Source organism: Sinocyclocheilus grahami, unplaced genomic scaffold (genome assembly GCF_001515645.1).
Source record: "Sinocyclocheilus grahami isolate Dianchi unplaced genomic scaffold, SAMN03320097.WGS_v1.1 scaffold837.1, whole genome shotgun sequence".
NCBI classification, from domain to species: Eukaryota; Metazoa; Chordata; class Actinopteri; order Cypriniformes; family Cyprinidae; genus Sinocyclocheilus; species Sinocyclocheilus grahami.
In genome coordinates, this window is record NW_015506016.1 from 346,796 (window position 1) to 371,720 (window position 24,925).

The following is a 24,925-nucleotide window of genomic DNA, read 5'->3' on the forward strand; positions in this document are numbered from 1 at the left end:
AGTTGGAAAAATACAAAATCACGATCAGCAATTGTGGCATTCAAAATAGAATTTTAAATAAGATTATTTAAAATAATAATACATTTTTATGGATGAATGATATATAACAGCACCATTTCAGTTATCGACCAATACCTAGAGGTCCCTCCTCGATAATTATTTTTTATTTCTTTTTTCTAATTCAAACATTATACTGTTTTTTTCCCAAAGTTTTCATAACATTAAATAACATAATATCACTTTAATTAATAATATAACGTAATAAATACAGTAAGTTGGAAAAATACAAAATCACGATCAGCAATTGTGGTTAATATTATGATCCTTTTCTCAGTCTACGAAAGTTTTATGGATGTTTACGTCACTCCTGAAGCTTTTTATGCCACCTTCTCATGACTGCAGTTCAATTACAGGTGAGTCATAAAATTCTCCACTGACTCATGTGGCATAACAACCAATAGTGGGCATAAATAATGCAGCTGTTTGGAGATATGCACGCTAAAGGTCAACCATGCTTATCTGGAGTCAAAGGGGCACATCCAAAACTGTCAGTCATCATCATCATCATCTGCCAAAGGAGCTTTTGTGAGTGAAAGAGGCAACATAAAGGAGATTCTTCAATTATACATGAACAGATCAGTGGGGAAAATACATAGTCCCTTTATTTTCCCCTGTATCTGTCCCTAACTGTACTTTTTCTCACAGCTACTAATGCACAACACACACACAGGGCATGGTGGCAGATGGTTCAGGGCAGTAATTTAAGGTAGTTGCAGTAGGCAAGGGGCTGCTGCGTCCCATGCGGGGTATGGGGCACAGACAAACAAAATTACTTAGCAACTGCAACTGCAGAACTGTAGCTATGCTCTCGAGCTGGGACACTAAACGTAGGATCTTCTAAAAGCAACAAATGCCTAAACAGAAATAATATAATCATTTCTATAGACGCATCTTGATTTTTGTCTATATATTAAGGTCCAGCATTGTTTTAGACCCCATTGTCTTTAATTGCATGGACAAAAACAGTTGAAATATAGCTCAAAATATTTTGCATCATGCTCTACAGAAGAAAGAAAGTCATACAGCTTTTGGATGAACTATCTCTTTGGGTAGAAGTATGTTGCTTTTTCAAAGACAAATGCTCCAGCTCAGAACTCACTGTTTTAGACTGTGCTCAGATTTGCCAAGGTATCAAACTCTGTAATCAAGTTCAGATATTTTAATATGAACCCAAACATTTCTCATTAAAAAAAATTCCAAAAATATCAAGAATAATTTAATTTGAGCTCTTTACAATGCCAAAAAAAGAGTCTAATTTGTGTGTATTTTTATTTCTTTTACATTAAGGATTTCCGGAGAAACATCTCAGACAAAGTTGATACTAAAATGAAACATGGCTGAGAATCACGTCTCCTGAGCTATGAAAGAGCAACCCCTAAGCAATATTTTTTTTTCTCTGGGATAAAAACAACTAGTCATGTTTACTGGCTCTAAACGAGTCCCACAGCATCATGTTAAATTAGACCTCTCTGGTGTTTCTATAGTGATGTTTCCCCACTCCAGTGCTGAAGAAACATATTCTCCTCTCTCAGGAGAACAGGGAAACCCAATGAAGGTCACCGCACCTGCTCTCTACATCTCAAAATATTGTATGTACTAAGTACTGTCATTTGTATCTGCTAATGCAACACTGTTGCGGCTGACGGCTGGAAATACAAAGAAGCATAATGCTGTATTTTGAGGAACCTAAAAGCACTTATAGTTCCACTCCACAGAATACAATGAAACAACCTAATGCTTCCTCAAAAACCAAATGTTTTATGTTCTGAATTAGAGATACTTTTGTGCATTGAGTTTTAAAAAAACGGGTTAATAGTAATACCAATAAGTGTTATTGCTAAGGCAAGCAGGGTGAGTGATCTGAAACCCTAATACAAACACAAAATCAACCCACACCATTGCTACAGATTTGAATGATAGCTCACTCATGCGGCTTGTTGAGTAGAGGTGTGCTATTACCCTTCTAAGCATTTTCACCTGCCAGATGATGTCAGATGAAAAAACATATTTATTATACTGAATACTGAAAACAGAATTATACCACAACAATAAACTTGGCAGCAAGTTTTGCATGGGCATTCACCACTTACATAGGCCTATATATACAAATCTGGTATTAAATCTCATATAAATAATATGGTTACACTTTAATTTAGGGACCAATTCTCACAACTAGGCCTAGTTGCTTATTAGCATGCATATTATAGCATATTGGTTGTTTACTAGTACTTATAAAGCAAATATTAATCTGCATGACCATATTTTAGATCGCTAAACTTAACAACTACCTTACTAACTATTAATAAGCAGCAAATTAGGAGTTTATTGAGGCTAAAGTCATAGTTAATAGTGAGAAGTGGTGCCCAAACTTAAGTATGACCAACAATATAAAATTAACATTAGTATTCATTTAAATAATATAATATATTATACATTTGAAACCATTCAGTTAATTTCCTTGTATTATTGGAAAATAATACAAAAGATGGTTGTCATAAGGTAATCTAACCAGCTAAACCAAATATTATAAAATCATTACCATGTTTGTGGTTCTGTCACTGCTAGAGTACAAAACAACAACATTGTAAACAGTTGATTTCAATAAGCTCATGCCATCCATCTCTGTTAAGCAGAACAAAATATTGTACCATTAAACGGCTGTTCCAGATGCTGGAATAATAACTCTTGAGCAAAATCAGTAGGCCTATTTAGTATTCAGAACGCCGTGTCACACAGGTGCACAGTCTTTCTGTGTTAATTTTATTGTGCTGCATTTGATTTAAGTGGCTTGGCAGACTGTATTTGAACTGTGCCCTCTCAAGGATGGTACTTGGTGGGGGTGTGGGGGGGCATTCAGTTAATTTCCTTGTATTATTGGAAAATAATACAAAAGATGGTTGTCATAAGATAATCTAACCAGCTAAACCAAATATTATAAAATCATTACCATGTTTGTGGTTCTGTCACTGCTAGAGTACAAAACAACAACATTGTAAACAGTTGATTTCAATAAGCTCATGCCATCCAGCTCTGTTAAGCAGAACAAAATATTGTACCATTAAACGGCTGTTCCAGATGCTGGAATAATAACTCTTGAGCAAAATCAGTAGGCCTATTTAGTATTCAGAACGCCGTGTCACACAGGTGCACAGTCTTTCTGTGTTAATTTTATTGTGCTGCATTTGATTTAAGTGGCTTGGCAGACTGTATTTGAACTGTGCCCTCTCAAGGATGGTACTTGGTGGGGGTGCGGTGGTGGGGGGGGGGTAAAAGGGATTATGAAATGTGGTGACCAGTCTAGTGCACTGCAATACCTCTGAAATACCTCTGAAAGTATGCACTACACTGGCGAATAAAATTTGTTTGCATCAGATACGTCATAAAATCAATCGTAAACATCAAAAGTTTGAAATACCACCTCTCGGGAGGTGCAAATGTGCAATATGCTTATTTTCTATTGCCAGTTCAATGTAAAATCAATTTGTGTTAAAATCAATAGGCTGGAAACTGACATGCAGTCAGATCCTAATGGATGTGCTGCACCCAATACTAGACTGGAAGCACAGTGGCTGTGATTATATGCCAACACTATGGGCCTGTTTACACCTGGGCACTTAGCTATCCAATCGTGAAAAGACCAGGTGTAAATGCCCTCCGAAACGCTTTTGAGACAGATTTAAATCCGATCGCTCAAACCACTTCAGGAGGTGGTCTGGGACGCATTCCAGATGAAACTGGATAAATGCACACCACATATGTCAATGTTTCTCCTCCCAAAATGTTAAAATAATAAACGTGTGAGAGCATTTTATAGGCTAATATGAGGTTATATATGAGAATGCTAATACAACATGCATCGCCACAGATGAGTAGCAGAGTATTTCTCTTCAGCAAGCCGATGCACAAACTGCAGCAAAAGAATCTGAAAGTAAGTCGCAGATGCTCAACACACCTCTGAAATTAAAGGCAGTGAGACTAAATTATTTTACGAGTGCTGATGCCACTCTCTCTCCTATTGCAGTCTTTGATCTTGAAATTAGCTGATGATGAATAAAATGCAGCGCATATTTGTTGCTTTCATTGACGTGAACTCCATTAAATTTGCATATAGCGCGGGAATTGAAGATTGGATTAATATCCGTTTTGCGGAGACACACGTATGTGGCCAAGTGTAAATGGAACCATTTTAACAAATCAAATAGCTATCCGATCAGAGAAAATGCATGAAGTGAGGTGTAAACAGGCCCTATGTTTGCCATGGAATAGTCAGTCCTACTTCTCAAAATCAGCCTTATCATGGTTTGAATTTCATATCCTGCCTTATCTATATGCTGTTACATGTTGGGTAAAGCATTGAACAATTTGTTTCTAACACCCCGGGGCGTCATCCAATAACTCCAGCTGCTAAATGTATCTGAAAGTATCCCCCTGTTATGACACTATACTTGCCTCTCACTCAAATTCAGAACAGGAAGCAGAGCAAAGAACAACAACAACACCAACGCCAGAAAAAAAAGAAAAAGATTAACAGAAAGGAAACAAGCCAGAACACTTCTGTTTGACATGATGAACATGCACAATATTAACAGGATCCTATCTGAGGGTAAAAAACGCAACAGTCCTCATTCGTTCTTCCATGCAGGCATTCCTTTGTTTTTCCATATCGAGCCGCCCAGAGGCCATTAGATTGGTGCCGCCAAAAAGCTGGCAACTGTGTGTGGCTTTCAGAGCTCAGCCATTTTAAATCTGCCATCCATCTCCATGAAAACCAGAGCATGTGACGTAATCAGTAAGTCGGCCATGCGTGTGAGTGTAGTGCGATACTGCCCAATGCTCTGGTTGGGGACAACATCAAGGGGACAGTTGGATGTATGTGTGCTGACCCTATGACCCATCCACAGTCTAGTACTACCTTTTAGTTCACCTAAAAAAATCATTAACCCTATAAAGCCTACTGTACCATATTCAATATGCAAATTTATGAGGTATCTAAATTATTAACCTGATCAAAACTTACCTGAACTTTAGGTTCAAGGTTTACTTGATTATCTATACATCGTTTTGTTTATTTAGAAAAATCTTGAAAATGAGAGTATCAAAAATAATACGTCAGCCAGACTTTTTGAAAAACATTCACTCTTAAAATAAAGGTTCTTTATTGGCATTTATGGTTCCATGAAGAATCATCTATAGAACCTTTCCATTGCATAACAAGTTCTTTATAGTGGAAAAAGGGTTTTAAAATGTTCTTCACACTTAGAAAAAATATATATTTTAAGAACTGTTAACTGAAATGTTCTTTTGGGTCCCTTTTTAAGACTTTTTTTGTACATCTCTCATTCAAGATTGTATTGTATTATATATATTTGCCATCATTCATGTTCAAATATGAGCTCCATATTCTCCTATGTCATACCATATGGACCATAAAAGCCTGATGTATCAAATATGACACTCAACAAACACACATATGCAAACATTTTTTAAATATATTCATTATATTTGTCAAAAGTTCAATAAAATGCTTTTAAAAGAATTCTGACTGTCAGGCTTTACAGGGTTAAAAGACAAAGCTGCTGCCATGCTCCTCCACAACAGGACAACTTTTCAGACATTTCAAACGAAGTACAGATTTTACAATCGCCCTGCTCTTCAGCAACTGAAGTGTGTCATGGTCAGGCCATAGACCTCCACTCTTCTCACCACTAAAGCCATCCCATATCTCTCTGCCCTCTGCCGTGTTTTATCTAAGCATGTGTAACCACTTCTTCATCCATTCATTATTTGAGCTTAATGAGCAGTGGCCGTGAGACATACTGAGCTCATTGAAGATTCATGGCCACTCGAAGGCCCATCCAAATGGCAGCATGGATGCAAACAGACGTGGTGCAAACACACTGATGCTTTCACAACTCGCTGCTGATCATTTTAGAGACAGTTCAGTGGTGAGCACTTGGTGACCAGTGAACAGAGCACTCAAAGAACAGTCAATTATTTATTAACGTTGAGTGTTTATATGCAGATTGTTTACAAATGTAAGAGCACAAGCACACATTCACGAAGAAAGAAATGGAATATACATGGGATGTGTTTTAAATTGCGTGAGCTGTTTACCTAGACAGCTTCCTTGGTGCCAGATGCCTAAAAATTCTCTAAAAGCCTATTGTGACTAAAAATGCTTCATGAGCTTATGATGCCCAAAACTGCTGCAACATCCTATCATGCCACAAAATGCTTCACACATCCATGATGTCCAAAAATGATCCCTAGAAATATGCCTAACATATGCTGTATGCACCTATAATGTCCAAAAATGCTGCAACGGCCTATGATGCCTAAACAATTCTGCATGTGTCTTATGATGCCAAAAAAACTGCCATATGCCTATGATGCCAAAAAACTGCTGCATGCATCCATAATGCCCATAAAATGATCCCTAGAAATAATCTTATGATACCAAAAAAATGGGGTATGTCCCTACATGGTGCCCAAAAATGCTGCACGCATCCATGATGCCCAAAAATGATCCCTAAACTGTGAAATATGTCTAAAATATGCTGTACGCACATATGATGCCCACAGCAAGCTGCACAAGTAATGCCAAACAATGCTGCAGAAAGAAAAAGGCTGCACACATATATGATGCCCAAAAATGCTACAAGTCCATGATTCCCAAAAATGTTCAACGGTTCTATGAATGATAGTCAAAAATGCTGTATGCATCCATGAAGCCCAAATATGAGCTATGAAATATTCCTAAAATATAATGTATGAACCTGTGAAGCCCAACAATTATCCCTAGAGCAATGAAATATGCCTTAAATACGCTGTAAGCAGGCATGATGCTCACAGCACGCTGACAAAAACGTCCAGAAATGCTGCAGGCATGATTCCCAAAACTGCTTCAAGCACCTATAATGGCCAAAAATGCTGCATGAGTCCATGGTGCCCAAAAATTCTCTATAATGATGCCCAGAATCGCTGCAGTGCCCTATGGTGCCCAAAATGCTGGAAGCACTTCAGATAGCCAAAAATGCTGGCTAGGAAGGCAGCTGACTAGGTTTTGAGACACAGCCATGTTGTCCCACTCATACATCCGTGGCGCAGACACAACACTGACTCACATCCACGCATCCATGAACTTTTCTGGCACCGCTCTATTCATAAACAACCCTTAACGCCCTAAGCTTGTGTCAATAGCACAAGCTAATAAATGCAACAGACCAAGTCGTAAGTATATAAACCACAAGCCAACTTAACACTGAATATAAAACCAAATGAACAATTATGAGTTTATTAGCCTATTGGCGCAGCTCAAATGTAAATTCCATTTGGTTTAGTCTTACTTTAATTACATTTATATGAATGCACCATATAGCAATGCATGATTAAGATTAAACAGCATGTTCATCTTCTAACGTAAAACTTATAATCGCACATTTCTGAAACACATTTGTCCCTTTATAGCAAATAAAAAAGTGAACGCTGTTTTTTATTGTGTTTTAATATGTGAATCAATTTATCAAGTGTTACTAACTGAAATATAAAAGCTGTATGTTGTATTCAGCGAACCTTGAAGGCTTTCGTAACGCGCACGTTATGGGAAAAAAAATTATGAAAAAAAAAAATGAAATGACAGAGACAAGCAGATAACTATTTCAATACAGATACAATATTACTCACCCAAATATCGTGAGAGAAGTATCCGGTCTCTTATGTATCGCTCAAAGTGACTTGTACTCTCGCGGTTGGAGGAGTAAACTGTACTTCAACCGAGAAACGCCACCTATTTGTTTCTTCTCTGTGATGAGGAGGATGAATGGAGCGGTTTCGTTTCCCTTGCCAACACATTTGCATAAGGACCGCCTAATCCGACCTCTGATTGGCCAATATCAGAGATTAGGCGGGACTGTCAGAAATGATTCGTTTTTAACTGGATAGTCTCAACTGTCAGTCAAACACAGCTCGTTGCCGCATCCCTTACGAACTAGCGCTTGTTGCAGCTTCCTGCGGGCATCACTGCGTGCCAACAGAGGAAATGTGCATGTTTATCTTTGCTCGAACAGGGACTTTAATAATTTGCATTACATAGATAACATATCTATCTATCTATCTATCTATCTATCTATCATCTGTCCGTCCGTCTTGGCATTTGATCAAGTTTGTGGTGGAGATGGAATGGAGTCAATTTTACATCGGGAGACTATTGTTACAATTTTTCTTAATTGCTTTGGCTCAATTTTGAATCCATCTTTACATTTTCTAGACTGTAAGTGCAATCACAACTCAATGTCTGCAAAATGTAGTAACTTGCCCAAATCTTTTTTAGATACATATTTAAAAAGTAGGTAAAAGTTGACTGCAAAAAGTCAAGTAGTAACCAGAAAACGACTTTTTCCACATTTGTATGTTTAGAGTTAATTTATGTCTGAAGCAATGTGAATTTGAATGTTAACATTTGTATGTCCATACCATAAAGTCAACATTTGCCAGTTTAGCAGACATCATGAACATTTCGTGCCATATATATATGGAATATATATGAATGTCTGACTGATTTTGATAACTGAATGAATAATTTTGCATTTGATGGCTCACAAAGTTGTGAAAAGTAGTAACTCATCAGTTTTGATCAAAAAGCTTGTACATGCATGTACAAATTGTAGACAATTGTCTTGTGCACACATGTGCCAAAACCCATGCAGTTTGCTTAAATAAGAATAAGAAATTTAAATCTGGTGTGAACAAGAAACTATTATTTCTTGAATATTATTTCGATGAACTATTTAGAGATCCAAATCTCATTTCCATCTTTACATTTTCTAGACTGTAAGTGCAATCACAACTCAATGTCTGCAAAATGTAGTAACTTGCCCAAATCTTTTTTAGATACATATTTAAAAAGTAGGTAAAAGTTGACTGCAAAAAGTCAAGTAGTAACCAGAAAACGACTTTTTCCACATTTGTATGTTTAGAGTTAATTTATGTCTGAAGCAATGTGAATTTGAATGTTAACATTTGTATGTCCATACCATAAAGTCAACATTTGCCAGTTTAGCAGACATCATGAACATTTCGTGCCATATATATATGGAATATATATGAATGTCTGACTGATTTTGATAACTGAATGAATAATTTTGCATTTGATGGCTCACAAAGTTGTGAAAAGTAGTAACTCATCAGTTTTGTACAGTTTACAAATTGTAGACAATTGTCTTGTGCACACATGTGCCAAAACCCATGCAGTTTGCTTAAATAAGAATAAGAAATTTAAATCTGGTGTGAACAAGAAACTATTATTTCTTGAATATTATTTCGATGTTTATGTCTGAAGCAATGTGAATTTGAATGTTAACATTTGTATGTCCATACCATAAAGTCAACATTTGCCAGTTTAGCAGACATCATGAACATTTCGTGCCATATATATATGGAATATATATGAATGTCTGACTGATTTTGATAACTGAATGAATAATTTTGCATTTGATGGCTCACAAAGTTGTGAAAAGTAGTAACTCATCAGTTTTGATCAAAAAGCTTGTACATGCATGTACAAATTGTAGACAATTGTCTTGTGCACACATGTGCCAAAACCCATGCAGTTTGCTTAAATAAGAATAAGAAATTTAAATCTGGTGTGAACAAGAAACTATTATTTCTTGAATATTATTTCGATGAACTATTTAGAGATCCAAATCTCATTCAAGAATTGAGCCAAAGCAATTGAGAAAAGCTGTAATGCAATACCAGGGGACCTATGTTGTTTTACATCCAATACCCAAAGCTCAATTCTGATCTAATTATTGACAGCTGAACAATTGCTTGATTGGCAAGAAGTTTTCTTCTGAGACAGAAGAAATTCTAATGTTGTACTTAATTTCTTCCCTCACTTCTTTTTGAATGGTCTCGTCCTGTCCTTCCCCTGCATCACATTGCCTTTGGATCTCCTTGGCCATTTAGCGTCACATCAGGAAGGGTGTAATTGTTTGCTGGACTCACCTTCACGCATATTCTGGGTCCCTCTAAAAGAACATCAGCAGACATGTCATGCACGCCCCTCCTGGTGTCCTCCCACTCCAGACTCTCTTCAGTTGAGTAAATAGGGCGTCCAGCACTTTACTGGCAGGTGTCAGCATGAAATGACATTCTGAGAGGAAAACAGCAGGAATCTGGTTTACAGTCTCTTGCAGTTTCCCAGGAATGGGCAGCATTTGGTTAACTGTTGGTTCTCACTGTGGGCAGGGATGGGCAGTATTTCAAATACATGTATTTGAAATACTATTTTGTATTTAAATACATTTAATCTTAGTATTTTTGTATACTTGTTGATGCAGGAAATCAGCAGTCTAATTAATAGGTTGATTGGCAAAAAGTATTTTTGTATTTTGAAAATACAAAAATACTAAGCTTAAATGTATTTAAATACAAAATATTCTGTATTTCAAATGTATGTATTTGAAATACTGCCCATCCCTGAGTGTGGGCTGCTGTCACAGTCAATTAAAAGTGCGTTGTTTTGCCCTGCCATCCACCCCGCTGCTGCACACATGCTATTGCAGAAGTTGATCAGAATTAGGAGACCACACATGATACTGTGAACTCTTACTGTGATGTCCGGTCCGGTTCTTTTGTGGATTTTTCTTTGGTATGCTTAGAAGTGGATAGTATATTTTGTGGTATATTTTCACAGTAGATAGTGAGAGTAACAAAGTTTATATTGAGGGTTGATTTATATTGAAATGTGTGTAATGTGCCCTTTACAGATTGTCACCCACCCTTGTATAAAAAAAGGGAGTGCTGAAAGTGCACTTGTAGTGCACTTCAAATCTTAGAAGTGTATGAAAAAAACTACTTGCAGATAATATATTAATGAAAACACTTAAGTACACTTTTAAAAAGTATGCTTTCTAATAGTGTCAAATAAAAAGTATATTTTAAATCATTACATCATGCTTTAAAGTAACTTCTTTCAATGTGCTAACATGAAAAAATACATACAAAGATGCATGTATGTTTATCATGTCAAAAAAGCACTCTTTAAATGGCATTTTATATAAATTTAAACTGTATATTTTGTATGAAAACATTACATTTAGTTTGCCCTTGAGTATATATTTTTAAAGAACATTATTTTCTGTAAAAAGTGCACTCTAAAAAAAATGCTGGGTTGTTTCAACCCAACTTTGGATCAAATATGGACTAACCCAACCGTTTGGTTAGATTTTTATATTAATTTTTTTACCCAAAAGTTAGGTTAGTCCATATTTGACCCAAAGTTGGGTTGAAACAACCCAGTATTTTTTTTAGAGTGTATATTTCTTTTTCACAAGGGTAGGCCACGCAGACTACAATGGAAAAAAAGAAAGAAAAAGTTTTTGGCTGAACATTATTCAACCATGGATAGTGGTTCCACATGATTGAATTAAGTAATTTGGACATGATAGAATCAAGTTATTTGGATATGATACAACATGTCTAATTTTAGTTGAGTTTACTCAGCTCCTTTTTGTTTAACCTACATGAAGTATTTGAGTAGAGATCACATGTTTCCAATGTGTGGAACCACTGTCCACTGTGATTGAATCCTGTTCAGTTATTTTTGAGTGTATTTAATAACATATATTATAATACATTATATTATAATACGTTATTATAACACAGTGTATTATAATAACATATCATGCTAAATATCACTTTTTTAAAACATATCATGTTAAGATATTGGAAGTCTACATCCTTTGGAGTTTACCAAAGAGAATATTAAACATGAACAAGTCTCTCTATTTTCTCATCTTAATTTAAAAAAATGCATAAAATACCACTGGTACAAAACAATGATGACAGAACAGGAGGGTATTCTTATTGAAATATTAAATAAATATTTCTTCAAGATTCGACAGCAGTTTCTGTATGAGCTTTGAGTAGTTATAGTGTACTCTAAAGTAAAAAAACAAAAACACAACAGAGGTGCACTGGTTGGATGACTTCACCACCTCATCTTCACAGACAATCAAAAAAATCCAGTGGGTTCCCTCAGTGATGCTGCCTTCAGCACCTGGTCAGGCTCCTTTTTATAAATGCCCATTAAAAAAAAAAGTTAGTGTTAGTGTATTTCACTACATATCATAAAAACCCTTTTTTTTGGAAAGACACCATATTTACATTTTCATAAATGAACAAGATGTGAAGGATTGGAGTAGTGTTTATTTAGTGGGGTGTGTGCCGATTTTAAACCCTGTAGTACTTTAATTTCCACAATATGTCCAGAGCTGGTTGTCAGCTGGATTTAATTGGGAAAAATGTTCAGGGGTGTATCAGCTGAAAGTTCTAGAGCTTGAATTGAATCAAATTTTCTTTAATAAAAAAAACCTACTAATTATAAATTAATAAATCAACCTAAGGTTCTTTAGTACATCACATCATAGCAAACGGATAAAAATCTTGTTCAGTTTTGGGGGGAAAATTAAGGTATTTTTAATACTCTTATAATTTTGTTCGTCCATTGAAAGTCTAGGCAATCAATATTTACCTTCAAGAAGTACATAAAGACATCGCTAATCCACATGAACAAAGCGGTTTTATCAAGTCAACAAGACACAGGTTTGATTAAATTTAATAGAGAAGCTTGACTGAGGTTTGGTAGAGTGTATATTTCTTTTTCACAAGGGTAGGCCACGCAGACTACAATGGAAAAAAAAGAAAGAAAAAGTTTTTGGCTGAACATTATTCAATCATGGATAGTGGTTCCACATGATTGAATTAAGTAATTTGGACATGATAGAATCAAGTTATTTGGATATGATACAACATGTCTAATTTTAGTTGAGTTTACTCAGCTCCTTTTTGTTTAACCTACATGAAGTATTTGAGTAGAGATCACATGTTTCCAATGTGTGGAACCACTGTCCACTGTGATTGAATCCTGTTCAGTTATTTTTGAGTGTATTTAATAACATATATTATAATACATTATATTATAATACGTTATTATAACACAGTGTATTATAATAACATATCATGCTAAATATCACTTTTTTAAAACATATCATGTTAAGATATTGGAAGTCTACATCCTTTGGAGTTTACCAAAGAGAATATTAAACATGAACAAGTCTCTCTATTTTCTCATCTTAATTTTAAAAAATGCATAAAATACCACTGGTACAAAACAATGATGACAGAACAGGAGGGTATTCTTATTGAAATATTAAATAAATATTTCTTCAAGATTCGACAGCAGTTTCTGTATGAGCTTTGAGTAGTTATAGTGTACTCTAAAGTAAAAAAACAAAAACACAACAGAGGTGCACTGGTTGGATGACTTCACCACCTCATCTTCACAGACAATCAAAAAAATCCAGTGGGTTCCCTCAGTGATGCTGCCTTCAGCACCTGGTCAGGCTCCTTTTTATAAATGCCCATTAAAAAAAAAAGTTAGTGTTAGTGTATTTCACTACATATCATAAAAACCCTTTTTTTTGGAAAGACACCATATTTACATTTTCATAAATGAACAAGATGTGAAGGATTGGAGTAGTGTTTATTTAGTGGGGTGTGTGCCGATTTTAAACCCTGTAGTACTTTAATTTCCACAATATGTCCAGAGCTGGTTGTCAGCTGGATTTAATTGGGAAAAATGTTCAGGGGTGTATCAGCTGAAAGTTCTAGAGCTTGAATTGAATCAAATTTTCTTTAATAAAAAAAACCTACTAATTATAAATTAATAAATCAACCTAAGGTTCTTTAGTACATCACATCATAGCAAACGGATAAAAATCTTGTTCAGTTTTGGGGGGAAAATTAAGGTATTTTTAATACTCTTATAATTTTGTTCGTCCATTGAAAGTCTAGGCAATCAATATTTACCTTCAAGAAGTACATAAAGACATCGCTAATCCACATGAACAAAGCGGTTTTATCAAGTCAACAAGACACAGGTTTGATTAAATTTAATAGAGAAGCTTGACTGAGGTTTGGTTAGCATTTTTCAAGCATGCACATTTCAGGTTCCCTTTAAAATATTTGCTGTGCTCTACATGTGTGCATTGTTGAATGTTTATATGAAAATAAAAGCCTAAATTAAACTGAACTTGATGATAAAGATTGCCTAGACATTCAATGGATAGACAAAAATGATGAAAGAATATCATATTTTTTCATATTAATAAAAATTCTCATAAGTTTGGACCAACATGAGTGTGAGTAAATCATGACAATTTTCATTTTAAGTGGACTATCCTAACCATGCATGTTCCCAAGCATATATAATGTAGTCCTTACATGTGTCCTACCTTGTGTGTCTTGAAAGCATCTGCTGAATCTTCCTTTCAGAATGTTAATAGATATGCCAGGATCGTTGTTCGAATGACATCAATGGCATTTTTGTCCTTGAAGACAAAGCACAAAATTAGGATTATGCATCTGTGTTTATACAGCTGCAGCAGCAAGCAGTCTGTAATTGTTCTGAGGACATGCTGACAAGTTAAGGACATGAGAACAGGCTTAAATTAAATAAACATTACTGTTTGTATGCATTTCAACCGGGGTTCGCATATTAGCTGCTTAACCTCAATGTTCACGTTTGCTTATTTCTTAGGTGATGTTTTCCGTAGCTGCTCTCTTTATCATCCTAATGGATTTAATACACAATAAGAGTATAAAAGTTATATCAATGAGAGTTATCAAATGACTTTAATATATTTTGCTCAGGTGGATGCTGGGGTCTTCTCTCATCAACACATAGTGAGAATTCTAACTAGTGTTAAGCCGGGCAGCATGGTAGCCCAGGCACACATAGTAATACATGCGGTTCACATGGCTCTTTGCAGCGGCATCAGTGCATATGTATTGGCATCAGTATATATGTACATACTGTATTACAGATCTGCTTGTTTGGGGGATATTTGTTCCATTCTATCCTGTTTTCATTCTTTCTGTATGCGTGAATACAAAACCACCACTGGCTTTGCACCCCTTTACCTAAATTCATTACTTCGGAGTTATGTGCCCTCTAGAAGCTTGCGTTCTGCAAGTGAACGACACATTGTGCCATCTCAAAGAGGCATAAAATCACTTTCACAGACTTTTTCATTAACTGTTGGAATGACCTGCCCAACTCAATCAGAGTCCTTAGCCATCTTCAAGAAACGACTAAAACACATCTGTTCCACCTTTATTTGACCATCTAACTCTAACACTTTCTATTCGATTTTAATTCTACTTTATCCATTTATCTTTTATTAAAAAAAAAAAACTAACACTAGCTTTCTATTCTATCTGTTTTTTCTTCGTGTGTGTATACATATATATATAATAAATAAAAACCTTGCTACGTGTACTGCGGTAGGCTAACCAAGACATGTCATTTGCACTTACATATTGTTGCTCTTTTGTTAGTTTTGATTGCTTCTATTGTCCTCATTTGTAAGTTGTTTTGGATAAAAGGGTCTGCTAAATTACTAAATGTAAATATATGCATGTCCACTGATGCAGCAGTTTATATTCTTACACTCAGTGACATGCATTTATTTGGCTGTATTGTCCATTTATGTGTCTCCTGCTTTGTTGGGGGGGTTGTCTCATATATATTATATGTGCAGCAGCAATATTTCTTACATGCTCACAGCAGCATGTCATGGAGGTACTTGCAGTAGCAAGTCTCGGTACTTGCTCTGCCACAGCAGCATAGCAGATCTATTCCGCCAAGACCAAATACATTGACATTGCCATGTATATTACCATGCTAAACTCACAGGGAGTTATCATGGCAGAATTACTTTGTCATTTGTGCTGCAATACATTTCTGGTCATCATTACATTTGCTAATGTAGCAATTCATCGAAAAACGAAAACTGAAGAAATATACTTGTTTAGTATTATATAATGTGACAATTTATGTCTCATACAACACTAAAGCCCATCAGTTTATTCAATGAGAAATAATTCTACTTCCTTTTAGGCTCATAATATTACAGCCATCCTGTATTTGCCACCACTCGCTGCCTTTGCTCTGAAAAGATTGATTTCAAAAGCATAACGATAATCTGCTAGCATTGTTTAAAATTAGAAAACGTGAGGAGCAAATAACAGGTCTAAAATAACTAACGTTAGCAAAATGCTCCTCGAGCCACTTTGTTCAACAGATTTAATAAACTGTAACGAATCATCCACTGAAGGCGAGTGTAGTGAAGAACCTAGTATTATATAATGTGACAATTTATGTCTCATACAACACTAAAGCCCATCAATTTATTCAATGAGAAATAATTCTACTTCCTTTTAGGCTCATAATATTACAGCCATCCTGTATTTGCCACCACTCGCTGCCTTTGCTCTGAAAAGATTGATTTCAAAAGCATGACGATAATCTGCTAGTATTGTTTAAAATTACAAAACGTGAGGAGCAAATAACAGGTCTAAAATAACTAACGTTTGCAAAACGCTCCTCGAGCCACTTTGTTCAACAGATTTAATAAACTGTAACGAATCATCCACTGAAGGCGAGTGTAGTGAAGAACCCAAGTGCAGTTTATTTACAGAGTGACCCAAACAATAATCCGAGACTTGACTTGACATGAACAGACTTGACTTAACGAGGCATGAAACAGACTTGACTTGAACACACTTGACATGGCATGAACAGACTAGACTCACCGACAGCAGGTTACAACATCAATACACGACGAGGCACAATGGGAACATGAGGGCTATTTGTATCAAACAAAGAGGGTCACATGACATGAACAAACAAATGGGAAACAAGACACATGACCTAGACAACCAATTAGAACATGACACAAAGAACAAGAGAACCAATGGCATGAATACATGAGGGCAAGGGAAGCATGACACAAACAGGGACCATGACTAAACTCCAAAATAAAAGACATGAAAACATGAACAAGAAACACAACCCAAAACACCACATTACTTAAACATCATTAGCATCACATCGATATGCCAGATGAAAATGACAAAGCGGATCATAAATAACAATTAACAAAAAGTTAAAAATCATTGTTTTATAGTGAATGGGAGGGTTTGCTTTACCTGTTGCTTTAGTTTCTGGGGCTCGAGTGATGGTTAGAGATGTGGAAGATGGACTGTCAGCATCTCTCTGGTTTAAAAACAAAAATCAGGGGACTTGTTTGTCTGTGTCCAACTGAGAAAAGCACAAAAAATAAATTTCTTAATTTCCCAGTGACAAACTGTCGTGTAAAACACTGCATATTTAACACTCGCCGTTGATAACTTTGATGAAATGGCGCCTTGCTAGCTTCAAATAATAAGATAACACAATGAATCATAAAACGTTCAAAAGTGCTTTAAATAGGAAAAATGTTAAATAAGTTCGAAATGCTTACCTGTCCTTTTTTGTGACTTGAATGAGCTGAGGGACGGGACTGACTGAAAGAAAATGGGCGCAGGTTTGCCTTTTTTTTGGAAACACACCGGGAAAATATTTTGCCATGAGTAAAAGTTATTACTTTAAAAAAGGCTTAATGCAGGCTCAATATGAAATAGATTAATGTGTAACGATTGTTTATGTATTCATTTAATTAGCATTTAGTTATTTAATTAGTTAAGATAAAAGTAACCTATATCCCTATGTACATAATTACTTGGAAAACATTGTTTAAAAGAATTAGAAAACCATGGAGACAATCTGGACTCAAGCACTAAAGTCCCAGCAAACTACTTAATAAATGCAGTTAGTAATGAGCGGACAGAAATAAAGCATGAAATGAGATTGTGGAGGGATGCCAAAAAGAACTCTCATGGTATTGAGGTAAGCATCTGTTTATATGCTCCTCCAACATTAACTTTAATATAATATAAGATTATGGCAATAATGGCCAATAAATATAGATTTCAAAAGCAAGCATCACCATTGGGATTCGCATAATGCTCTTGAGGGTCTCAAACTTGACCTTTAGCCTCCGTGACCTGGTCAACTGCAAGCTCCATTCTTGCATGAAACAGATTAATTTTATTTTGCTCATAAAATTCACAGCCTACTTTTTCTCAGTCACTATCTGTTCCAGTTGAAAACATGTCACATTATGTATCTAAACTGCCTTGCCAATGCCAATGTAAAATGGTTCTTCTATGGCATCACTGTGAAACCCTCTTTTTGGAAACCCTTTTTTTGTAGTTCTGATGAGTCCGTCCCAGTGTCCCGAGGTGCTGCTATTCATGAAAATGCTGTAAACACTGTAATATAAAAAACGGATAATGCATCATTCCCAAACCTAGCACATATTCACCTCAGCTTTGTTTTTCCACACAGAGCCCCATTTAATCATCATCCATTATTTGGCATGATGGAAAAAAAAACAGTTTAACAGTTAAACGACCTTTCTGCTTGTCTCAAAGGGCACCCTCCCCACCCTCTCTCCCGCCATCTCTCTGCCAACAGCCCACCATTGTAGGGAAAACAAATTAATTAGAGTCTGTAGAGCTGGAATCTTTTTAGCCAGCTAATCAACAGTGGTAATAATTAAGCAAAAGACGAAACAGAGCGTGCATTTAGAGAGGGGTGACGTGGCTGGATCAGTGGGAAAGGTATCATGGAGCTACAGAGCATCCAGTCAGGCTAGTGTGGTGCTATCGCAGAATTACCTGACCTCAATTCCCCTTCCCCACACATCCTGACCTTTAAAGCAGAGAGCTATTTTATTTCTTTTTTTTATATCAGAGGCCTTTTAATCAAGTTAGGGAAAATGTCTGCCTCTGACCCTCTTTGCTGAGGTCATGATTTGCCATTTTGTTTATTCTGTGACATAAAGGTTAGCTCAGAAGATGAGTCTGCATGATGATGGTTAAAGAGGCAGCACACTGGATCCTTTACTAAAACCAGGAAAGAAAAAAGATTCTTGTGATAAACACAGTAGTGTGAAGAAGAATAGGTGAGTGATGATGTGCAGAATGCTGCCATACTACTGTGTTGCTATGCTGTTGTTCTAAGTGGTTTTCTTAAGGTTACGTGGTCATTTGCTCTCTAGGTGGCTCGGTTTCCTCCTTCCATGCAAGTCTATAAGCTTCCCTTATATTAGTACCCCTAATATCAAGGCCTACTGTCCAATTTAACTCATCCTTTGTGGCGGCAGAGAAGCCATGACACAAAATGGGCTGATGGCACAATACAGCTATGTGTATTGTCCTATTTGCCAAGTTCAATGGTCTATAAAAAAGACTGGTACTGTGTTAAAAATTTAGCTTTTGTTAGGGCATGTATGTTATATTTCAAGGCCTTAGGACTGCTTTAATGCATAGCCTACTCTGTGGCAGCCAAGAAACCACGCTGTGAAATGACATGATGGCTCAAAGGTGGCTCAGTGTACATTGCTCTATATGCTAAGTTTAATGGTTTCTCATACACACATGAACTATTTTTACATTTAGATTACTTTTGCTGTCATCTAATGATCATTGATGGATCTTTAAAAACAACAAATTTATCATTTCAAATAAATAAATACATGCATACATACGTACATAAATTACATACACAGACAGACAGACAGACAGACATAGATAGATAGATAGATAGATAGATAGATAGATAGATAGATAGATAGATAGATTTAATTTAGAATTTTAATCAGCCATAATATGAAAATATTTATCATCTTATCAATATCGCCCAGAATTTAAAAAATAGTGCATAATAGTCAGGCTTACCTTTAGCAATCACCACTAATTATGATTAAAATGTCCATGAGGAAATATCTAAAAAGCAATATTACATTAAAGATTGGATTTCCTTTATAATCTGTGCAAATAGATATAAATAGCAAAAATGGAAAATGAGATGGCTCAGGATAAACAATTGAAGATCAGTGTATGTAGCTCCTTTGTATCTTCTTTAAGTCCCTACAAAATTTGTATATAGAAATAATACACTGGATAGAATCAACAAATGTGTTCTTGAGTCGTGGACCAGAACACCACATGTCAAGTTTTATTTGCTGATACTACATGCAAACACATCCTTCTCGGCTCTGGCTAGAGAGATTTGTGAAGTTCACTGAGGGAGGTGGATGGCTGCAACCTGTAAGCTGTCTGTCTGATTATAATATGTGTTACCAAGGGCATATATGTCAAAACCCATGGCCTGATTCACACTGACGAACAAGCTCTGAGAGTCCATGCTGACATTCAGACTTAACATGGAGTTAACGAGTCTTTTAGTCATCTCAAGCAGCTCTCAAGGTATCTAAAAGACCTGATGTCTGAGTCACTGGGGTTAATAGCCTGAGGTCTTGCTGAGGCCCTTCCATTATTAAGAAAAATCTCAAATACTCTCAAAGTATCAGTCTACTTCTGCCGACTAAAAACAACAGAGAAACCTGAGGTAAAAGGTGTGTAGTCTAAACAGTTTGCTCTTCTGTTAACATCTGCGTCAGTGTGATCCAAGGACACAAAGTCAGTTCTTCTCAGCTTGTCATGTAGACAGACAGTCTCTGGCAGTGACATTGATGTTTTATGTTTTGTTGGCCATTGGCTCATCCGTTGCCTGTCCAGTGCACATCTGCCATCAGCAATATACACCCTGACACAAACCATATCTCAGATGTTTGACTGAAGAACAGCCTCTGAACACACACATCCATTAAGGGTGATTTTAGCTCAATCACATTGCTTTTTGTTAGTCGGTCTGGATAAGAGCATCTGCTAAAAGCTTTAAATGTAAATGTTTACCAGTATTGCTAAACTGAGAGTTTATTCAAGAACAGAAATGTCAGTCAGACACTGCACATCTAATAATATGCAATGTGAAAGAAATGGGAGATGTAGGACTATATGAAAAGCATTTTAGTAGTAGGAATCAGCTAAAATGTAATATTTCATTATTATACAAATGATCAGATACCTTCTGTGTTTATTCTGTATTCAGAGTTTATGTAAGGTTAAGTTTTTATTTATGCCATCAGTTCTTTAAATAGGTAAGTGTTTACCTATTTATCCAGTGCTTTTAACAGAACAAAAACAGCGATTTTCTCTCTTCTGACTTTGAATGGACTAAAAGAATACAGTAATTAAATTAATATTAATTTAATATTTATATTAAGTAACTTACTTTTTAAACACAATACTGTTACATTGTCCAAATAGATCTTAAACGAAGCAGAATCAACTGTCTTTCAAGCAACACACAGCAACTGTGTTTAGTTCTTTAATGAATCAGTATTTTTAAGCAAATCAGTTGAGTGAATCATTCAATGACTCACTCACAAACACTTTCATTTGTTTCATTCCTGGATAAATATGTGTTTTTCAACGGATAGGATGAAATGAACGATCCAATGATTCATTCATAAAGTAACAAAAGTGTAATGGACAGACTGACAGTCTGTCTGAAACGTGCAGAAACAGACAAGCGAAAAATTACCAGTGCTGTTGAACTACAGACTCTTTAATGTTTATGCAACTATAAAATATTTCATGTTTTCATTAATGTTTTTTTTTTTTTTTATTCCAGTTGAAAAAAATATTTAGAGTTATTTTTGTGCGTATTCACTATCAGTGAGTGAGCTGAGTAAAAATGTGTAAATCTAAAAATCTAATATGTTTTTATTCATTCATTCATTTTTAATCATCTGTACTTTATGAACTGAACAATTTGGGCATTTAGCTTTACTGCAGGTTGTGGAAATTAATTTAAGCACACAGGCTGAGTTTAGTTGAATGACGGTACATGAACCTGCTTTTTCATCTCTCATCCTTTGTCAGTCTTCCTTCCGCTTTACCTCGACCCCTCCTTTCCTCAGCACCTCTTCATACACCTGTCACACACTCACACATTCTGCCTCCCTGGATGCGGCAGCCCTGACCTAGTTTCTATAGCAACCGCACAGGTCCTCCAGGGCAAAGAAAAGGTCTGTGACAACCACCTTGCAGGTTCCTCCTCTTCTTTCATCTGCAGAGAGGCTGGTGAGAATAAAGAGAGAGTGATGGAAAGAGAGAAAGAACAAAACAAACAGTGAGTACTCTATCTATTAAACGTCTTCTTTTCCGTCCTTGTTTTCCTCATATACATGTTGCTATAAATATCCTCTCGCTTTCTCATTCCCACTCCTCTCTTTCTCATGCCAGGTCTATTAAGCATCGGATCTCTCCTGACCTGTTGCAGTGGAATATTGCTTATTCCTGTTCTTTCTGTCCAAAAACACTTTGAAGCACTTTTAGATGTCATTTACAATCTTAAATTACAAGAAATACTTTACAATGAATATAAATTAATAAAAATAATATGGTCTTCTGTAATTAAATTATCTGCATTTAAATGTGTATGTTCGTATAAATGAGAAAATTATAAATAATCAAGTATTATATATATATAAATTATTTAAAAAATGTTGTTGCTGAAATAAAGCTGAAATAAAATATAGATATTAGATAAAAAGCATAAACTTAATTCAGTTAGTTGCCAACATTTCTAGTTTTCATTTAGTTTAATTAGATGAACTAATAAAATAAAATAAATAGAAACTAAACTAAAAATGAAATAAAATTAACTAAAAAAAAAAAGAAAATATATATCAAGTATTACTAATACCACAATGGTATCTGCATCATATTCTAAGGTATGCATTGTAAAAAAAAAAAATTTAAATTGTAAATTCAACAAAGATGTGTTTATGTAGTCCATACACAATCATACATTGTAAATTGCTGAGACAACACAACACATAACAATAATTTTCATTGTTGTGTATATATCCAGTGTAATGCGGCATCTCCCTTTATCACTATCCAGATAGTTACTTCATTAACTTGTTTTTGAACAGACATTTATCCACAGAGACTTACAGAAGACTAATTACAGATACTGAGGTTAAGTGCGCTGCAGAACTCTAATCTGTCTCATGAAGAGTTCCCAACTTCTCACCCTTCTCCGATCCTTAACCTTTAAAGACCATCCCATACAGGGATCGATGTGAAGTGCACCTTACATCGAGGGAATATGTGGGATATGTGATGTGCCAAGCACAGGCCTTCCTGAGGATGTGACTCAACCGCTGAACATCCATTAATTACCCAAGCATCATGCTCTCCTCTTTTAGAGGAATGTATGCTTGGAAACACACTCACCAGCACTTCTGGAGCGAACAACGCTCAATATTGCTCTGTAGTTATGACCCAACTTCACAAAGCTGTGATGTGACCGGGACCATCCACATGAGAGAATTTTTATCCGATATCTGGATCAATAATACTCAGCTATTGATGGACAAACCACAGGGGTGGGAGAATAGAGGCATGAAGAGAGAGCGGTAAAAAATAGAAACAGACATAAAAAAGAGGAGGGTGAGGGAGAAAAGAGAAAAATGGGTTAAAAGAGAGAAGGCAAAAAGAGACCTTAGAAGACAGATGGGAGGAAGGAAGAGAAATGTCCTGTATTACTGATTCTCACTAGTCCTATTTATAGACTGAATGGTCATGTATGTGTGAGTGTTTTAGGGGGGTTGGAGTGATTAATGATGTGCAGAAGAGGAAAAGAGCCCAAATCAACCAGAATCACCAGTTACACTTGAGTGAACAATGTATAATTCTCAACACCACACACACACACACACACACACACACACACACACACACACACACACACACAAATCACTCAAATACTGTCAATTAGACAGAAGGGGAAAAAACATGCACAGGGAATTTTTTATTGAATTCTGTTATTTTTAACAGTAACTTTGTAATTATGTTAATTGAATATCTGAGTGACATTGCTTAAGACTTTAGTGGTTTTAGCTGTTTGTCAGTGTTTGTTTACGGTCTATCTTTCTTTCTTCCACACTCACCTAAATGTGTGTGTCCTTCTAAAAGGCTTTCTATCCAAAAAAAAACAAACAAAAAACCTTGGGTTTTGTTTTAGGTTTGAGTTTTAGGGTTAACAGAAATGTCCGTATAATTAATGGATTCATTCTTGGCAGAAACTTACCAGTACATTTTCCATCATTTTATTTTATGTTATTATTATTTATTTCTTCATTTACAAAACCAAAACGCAAATAAATAAATAAATAAATAAATTACCAGCATTTAAAACGAATTAAATAAGTATAATTACATATATTACATATAATGCTTTTAACAAGGACACACATTTAGGCATTGTGGGATAAAGTGACAGCGAGAGACGATGAACAAACACTGACTAAAACTATAACCACTGAACTTTAAACAAATATTTACACTAAATATAGAAGATCAAATATTTACACTCAGCTGTTCAGTTTATAGGCCTACTATATTAAGATACACAAAAATTAATCTTTGTGTAATATACAGTATAAGCTACCCAATTACTGTTTGTAACATCCAATTAAAGTTGCACCCAGATCAATTTAATAACCCAAAGAACAGGTTTGGGAACAGGATTTCTAAGATCGTATCTCTATTCCAATGAAAACAGGCACTACAATGTCCCAGTGGCCTGAAATATTCCTGGGAAGTTGAAAGTCAGTTCTGCTGGAACCATATGGCAATAGACACCCGTGATGAAAACTAAATGCAAAAAGGAATGTGTGGGGATATAAATAAAAATGAGAAAGGATACTGTAATTTGAAATATACTGAGGGACAACTGTGTGTGTCCTCTAAACCATCTCCTGTCCCACGACTGGCATCACTCTAAGTGGGCATAATACAAACGTGAGAAGGTGCTGTAGCATAAAGTCACACCAGTGTGTTTCTGCTCCACTGATTCCACCTTTTTCCATGTTTTTTATGTGTCAGATCAGCTCTGCACGAGCACTGTAGGACAGTGTTGTTCTGCCCATGATGATTACATTATCATCATTATCATGCTTGGAGACGATAGACTATGTCTGTCTTCTGAGTGATG

General features: G+C 35.8%; 1 protein-coding gene across 5 annotated transcripts in view; it reads right to left on the reverse strand.

The window, feature by feature from the left end:
• Positions 1-16,740, reverse strand: part of LOC107562761 (visinin-like protein 1) — a 33,042-nt gene extending 16,302 nt beyond the window's left edge. For 3 of the 5 annotated variants that reach the window (XR_001606030.1, XM_016247474.1, XM_016247477.1), the window contains exons 1-3: positions 16,720-16,740; positions 14,358-14,453; positions 10,066-10,213 (exon numbers count right to left, since the gene is read on the reverse strand). Coding sequence is in view for 3 of the 5 variants with exons in the window: in XM_016247474.1 (XP_016102960.1) it covers positions 10,066-10,075 (10 nt within the window). In the remaining 2 variants the exon portion in view is untranslated. Of the gene's footprint in view, positions 1-7,743; positions 7,859-10,065; positions 10,214-14,357; positions 14,454-16,014; positions 16,079-16,719 lie in introns of those variants that run through there. The other 2 variants (XM_016247475.1, XM_016247476.1) reach the window with 2 other exon arrangements.
• Positions 16,741-24,925: the final 8,185 nt, after the last annotated feature.